The 5264-nt window shown below is 58.1% G+C and overlaps 2 protein-coding genes across 2 annotated transcripts in view; one reads left to right on the forward strand and one right to left on the reverse strand.

Annotated features, from left to right (window-relative positions):
• COPE (coatomer protein complex, subunit epsilon) overlaps positions 1–2310 on the reverse strand; it is a 23701-nt gene extending 21391 nt beyond the window's left edge. Inside the window, exon 1 of the mRNA XM_011925835.1 lies at positions 2299–2310. The gene's annotated coding sequence lies outside the window, so the exon portion shown is untranslated. The remainder of the gene's footprint in view (positions 1–2298) is intronic.
• DDX49 (DEAD (Asp-Glu-Ala-Asp) box polypeptide 49) overlaps positions 1–5264 on the forward strand; it is a 9633-nt gene that overhangs the window by 1931 nt on the left and 2438 nt on the right. The window contains exons 3-9 of the mRNA XM_011925833.1: positions 633–718; positions 813–934; positions 1317–1504; positions 1595–1735; positions 3204–3279; positions 3594–3670; positions 3853–3950. Of these exons, the coding sequence (XP_011781223.1) occupies positions 633–718; positions 813–934; positions 1317–1504; positions 1595–1735; positions 3204–3279; positions 3594–3670; positions 3853–3950 (788 nt within the window). The remainder of the gene's footprint in view (positions 1–632; positions 719–812; positions 935–1316; positions 1505–1594; positions 1736–3203; positions 3280–3593; positions 3671–3852; positions 3951–5264) is intronic.

A 5264-nucleotide genomic window follows, 5' to 3' on the forward strand; every position in this document is an offset into this window, starting at 1 on the left:
AAAAACTAGCCGGGCGAGGTGGCGGGCGCCTGTAGTCCCAGCTACTCGGGAGGCTGAGGCAGGAGAATGGCGTGAACCCGGGAGGCGGAGCTTGCCGGGAGGCGGAGCTTGCAGTGAGCTGAGATCCGGTCACTGCACTCCAGCCTGGGCAACAGAGTGAGACTCCGTCTCAAAAAAAAAAAAGAAAGGCCTTGAATGCCAGGCAGAGGGTTAGAATTGATTCTGGGGGTATGTGAGCAGGAAAGGTCATGGGCCAGGGAGAGGCTAGGACAGAGTTGGTTGGGGACAGAGAGGAGGAGAGGAGGCTGATGCTTGAGACCCTCTGGCTGGGGCAACTGGCTGGTGGTGAGGCCACTGCTGAGAGGCAAACTGGGGGAAGGTGTGGGTTTGGGGTAGGAAGAGATGCTGAGGCCAGTTTGGTTTGGGCTGGTGAGGAGGGATGTTCCAGGCTGAGCCTGGAGAGGGGGCAGGGGCCACAACAGCCTCCAAGGCTCAGCATCAGAGCCTTTGTGAACAGGACCAGGCAAGTCAGGAGCCTGGGGGCTCAGGGAGGAACGCTGGGGATGGAGAGGGGAATGGGGGGCAGGCCCAGAACCACTACCTGACCCAGCCTGGCCCCTTCACACCCACAGGGAGCTGGCCTACCAGATCGCAGAGCAGTTCCGGGTCCTGGGGAAGCCTCTAGGGCTGAAAGACTGCATCATCGTCGGTGGCATGGGTACGGGAGCTGGGAGGTGGGGGAAGCCCCAGGATGGGACCTCAGCGGCTTTGGACCACCCGCCCAGCCCTGCCTGTCATACTCTGTCTCCCAGACATGGTGGCCCAGGCACTGGAGCTCTCCCGGAAACCGCATGTGGTCATCGCCACACCAGGGCGCCTGGCAGATCACCTGCGCAGCTCCAACACTTTTAGTATAAAGAAGATCCGCTTCCTGGTGAGTTCGCCCCGCCCCTGCAGACTTCAGGAGCTGGGCTCGGAGCCTCCAGTCCCAGCGTCGGAGCCTCCAGTCCCAGCGTCAGAGCCTGGAGCACCATGTCATCCATTTAGGAAACGTATGTTCCTTAGACTTTCCAGTAAAATCCTAGGAACAGTGACAAGGACCATTCAAGGACCAAAAAGAGGGGGCCCAGTCCTAGCAATGTTATTTGGGGGCAGGGCCTTGCTGAGACTTGGGTGAGGGGCAGGCCTCCCTTGGAAGGAGGGTACTCCAGGGCCTAGGGTCCATGTCCACGCCTCTCAAAGAGGCCTGTTTCAGGGGTGGCCAAGACCTGGGGCCATGGACGACACCCTCACCCCTGCCCCCACTGGCACGGCAGGTGATGGACGAGGCAGACCGGCTGCTGGAACAGGGCTGCACTGACTTCACCATCGACCTGGAGGCCATCCTGGCGGCTGTGCCGGCCCGCAGGCAGACACTGCTGTTCAGCGCCACGCTGACCGACACACTCCGGGAGCTGCAAGGCCTGGCCACCAACCAGCCCTTCTTCTGGGAGGCACAGGCCCCGTGAGTCCACAGCCCAGACAGTGTGGGGAGGGCAGCTCCATCCTACAGGCAGGGACACTGAGGCGCGGCGGTCTACCTGTCCGTCCCCAGGGTAAGCACCGTGGAGCAGCTGGACCAGCGCTACCTGCTGGTGCCCGAGAAGGTCAAGGACGCCTACCTGGTCCACCTGATCCAGCGCTTCCAGGATGAGCATGAGGACTGGTCCATTATCATCTTCACCAACACGTGCAAGTGAGCGGGGCTCGCCTCTCCCCTCCCACCGCCCTTCAAAGGAGGAGGTGGCCCAACGTCTTGGGTCTGGGACACAGTCTCAGCTCTGCTCAGCCTGGAGGTCATGGGGGCTTTCCTCAAGGAGCCAAGGTCACCCCATCTGAAGGTGCAGCCGGGCTTTGGGGTTCCTCAGACCAGCCCTTGATGGAAGGTCCAGGAAACCCCTGCAAGCAGCTGTTTGAGCAGCCCATTTGCTGTGTTCTGGGGGTGTCATTGAGCTTTCCTGGGCCTCTAGTCCCATCTCAGAGGAAGCTGTGACAACTAACAGCCCTGGTGTGCATCTGCGCAGACAGAGACCCCTGGGGAAGGCAGTTCACATCTCCATTGAGCTGTTTGGGAAGATCACTGAGAAGCTGGAGACTCTTCCAGCATGAGCCAGGATAGAAGGGCAGAAGTCAAGGCACTTTAAATGTGTTATCTCTCAGAAGAAGAAAGTTGGGACTGGGCGCAGTGGCTCCTGCCTGTAATCCCAGCACTCTGGGAGGCTGAGGTAGGCGGATCACCTGAGGTCAGGAGTTCGAGACCAGCCTGCCCAATGTGGCGAAACCTTATCTCGACTGAAAATACAAAAATTAGCCAGGCATGGTGGCGAGCACGTGTAGTCCCAACTACTGTGGAGGGTGAGGTGGGTGAATCACTTGAACCTGGTAGGTAGAGGTTACAGTGAGCCAAGATGGCGTCACTGCACTCCATCCTGGGGGACAGAGCGAGACTGTCTCAGGGAACAAAAAAAAGAAAAGTTTGGCTATAGGGTGGCTGTCAGGCACGGCAGGATCCAGCAGCTTACGTGATGGTCCCCATCCTTTCTCCCTGTGCCCCTGTTTCGACTCTGTTTTCCTCTGCTGGCTCCTCTCGGCCTTCTTGGTAACAGTGACCACCCCTAGCAAGTCAGTTTCCAGCCCTGCAGTCCCAGAGCCAACTCTTGTCAGTTCCAGCTCCAGGGAGGGATCAGCAGAGAGTATATCAGGCAGGCAAGGCCTGTGCCAACCCTCACCCTCACCCTGCCTCTTCTTTTTTTTTTTTTTTTTTTTAGTTTCACGCTGTCCCCCAGGCTGGAGTGCAATGGTGCAATCTCAGCTCACTGCAACCTTGCCTCCTGGGTTAAATTCTCCTGCCTCAGCCTCCTCCTGAGTAGCTGGGGCTACAGTCATGCACCAGCATGCCCGGCTAATTTTTGTATTTTTAGTAGAGACGGGGTTTTGCCATGTTGAACAGGCTGGTCTTGAACTCCTGGCCTCAAGCGATCCACCCGCCTCAGCCTCCCAAAGTGCTGGGATTACAGGCGTGAGGCACCATGCTTGGCCTGCTGCCTCTCCTTTGTAAGCTTCATGGGGCCACTGTGCTAGGTGTCTCAGGGGCGGGTGGAGGCAGGAATACCTTCCCAGAACCTGAGAGCTGGAGGGATTGACGGGCACATCCTTCCTGCCAGGACCTGCCAGATCCTGTGCATGATGCTGCGCAAATTCAGCTTCCCCACCGTGGCTCTGCACTCCATGATGAAGCAGGTGAGGCGACCCCGGGGCCCGCCAGCCTCACCCTGGGACACCTCCTGGCCTCAGACATTGGCCCCGGCCCTTCCTTCTGCCGGGCGCCTTCTTCCTGCCGCCTGGTCTCTTCTGGTCCCAGAATATTGCAGCTCGCGAGGCCCTCCCTGACCACATCTCTTTTAGCCATCATTCATTTGTCCCGGTCTGACTTCTCATGGCCACTTTCCTCAATGGACAGCTGGGGGACTGTCCCGGCCTCCACCCTGTCCCCAGGCCTCACACAGAAAACCCGGTCTTCACTCATTCCCAATTTTCTTCCCAACCCCGTGTAGAAAGAACGCTTTGCCGCCCTAGCCAAGTTCAAGTCCAGCATCTACCGGATCCTGATCGCAACAGACGTGGCCTCCCGGTGAGCAGCCCCCAGTCCCCTGCCAAGGGCACTCCCTCTTTTACTACAAGGCCCCACGGAGGAGAAGGCTGGCCTCAGGCATGTCAGGCAGCCCCAGCCTCCCTGCTGAGTGACCCTGGGTGAGTCCTAGCCTCGGTTTCCCCACATGGACAGTGGAGCTGACCAGCCACGTCTCCCTCCAGGGGCCTGGATATCCCTACGGTACAGGTGGTCATCAACCACAACACCCCCGGGCTCCCCAAGATCTACATCCACCGAGTTGGCCGGACGGCCCGTGCGGGTGAGTGGTGGAGGGGGAGGCCGGGCCTTGGGCCCCTGTCCCTCCAGCCTGTCCAGCAAATTCAGGTGATAGGACGTGGGTCGGGTGCAGCCCACAGATGAGAGCTACTCGGGGCCATGTTTGCAAGTTGGGGAGTTGTCCTTTCTAAAGCAAAGGTGAATCCCAGCTACTCAGGAGGCTGAGGCAGGAGAATCACTTGAACCCGGGAGGTTGCAGTGAGCTGAGATCGCACCATTGCACTCCAGTCTGGGCAAAAAGAGCAAAACTCTGTCTCAAAAAAAAGAAAGCGTAGGGTAGGGTGGGGCAGAATGTCAGACGCGGTGGCTCACTCCTGTAATCTCTGCACTTTTAGAGTCCGAGGCAGGGAGATCACAAGGTCAGGAGTTCGAGCCCAGCCTGGCCAACATGGTGAAACCCTGTCTCTACTAAAAATACAAAAAAATTAGCCAGGTGTGGTGGAGGGCGCCTGTAATCCCAGCTACTCAGGAGGCTGAGGCAGGAGAATTGCTTGAACCTGGGATTGGAGGTGGAGGTTGCAGTGAGCCTAGATAGCCACTGCACTCCAGCCTGGGCGAGAATAGGACTCTGAAAAAAAAAAAAAAAAAGAAGTAAATAAAATACAAATATAAAATAAAGCAAACGCCAGTGAGGTGCTGCCTTCACCCGAGCCAGGTGATGAACTGAGCAGCGTGGAGCTGCCTCCTGGGAGGGTGCGCATACAGCCCCAGCCCCCACTACTTGCTGCTGCCTCGTCAGGGAGGGCCACGGTGTCCATGAGATGCTCTCACTTCTCGAGACAGGAAAGATGTGGTTGCTGGGGTCAAACTGGGCCTGGACCTTCTATCCTGACCCCGTAGTGCTGGGCAGGTCACTTCCGCTCCCCAGACCTCACATGGCTGATAATGAGAACAGTGACGTCCACGTGGGTCCGCCATGAGGGTCCCGGACCTTGTCTGCCATCAGTGCAGTTTCGGCCCTAGTCACTATCACAGCAACAGCAAGCAGAGATCTTGGTCTGAGGCCTGTCAGGGCTAATGGCTGGCATTATTTAGGCTGGGTTCCCTGGCAGCCAAGCCAAAAAGAGAAATCGGGCAGTAACTAACTGCTGTTTAAGAGCAGACTGGCAGAACTGCCTTTCCCCAGCGACCTGTCCTCCACACAGAGGTCTTGCTTGGGGTCAAGCCCAGGCACTCTGGGCTGATCCCTCCCAAGCCCAAGCCCTTATTCAGCATCTCCAGGAGGACCCCTGAGCTGTGTAGCTATCAGGATCTGCCCTTATTCGCCCCATGTCCTGACCCCCAGCACATAGCAGAT

The sequence above is a fragment of the Colobus angolensis genome, unplaced genomic scaffold (genome assembly GCF_000951035.1).
Source record: "Colobus angolensis palliatus isolate OR3802 unplaced genomic scaffold, Cang.pa_1.0 Scaffold66, whole genome shotgun sequence".
Lineage (NCBI taxonomy): Eukaryota > Metazoa > Chordata > Mammalia > Primates > Cercopithecidae > Colobus > Colobus angolensis.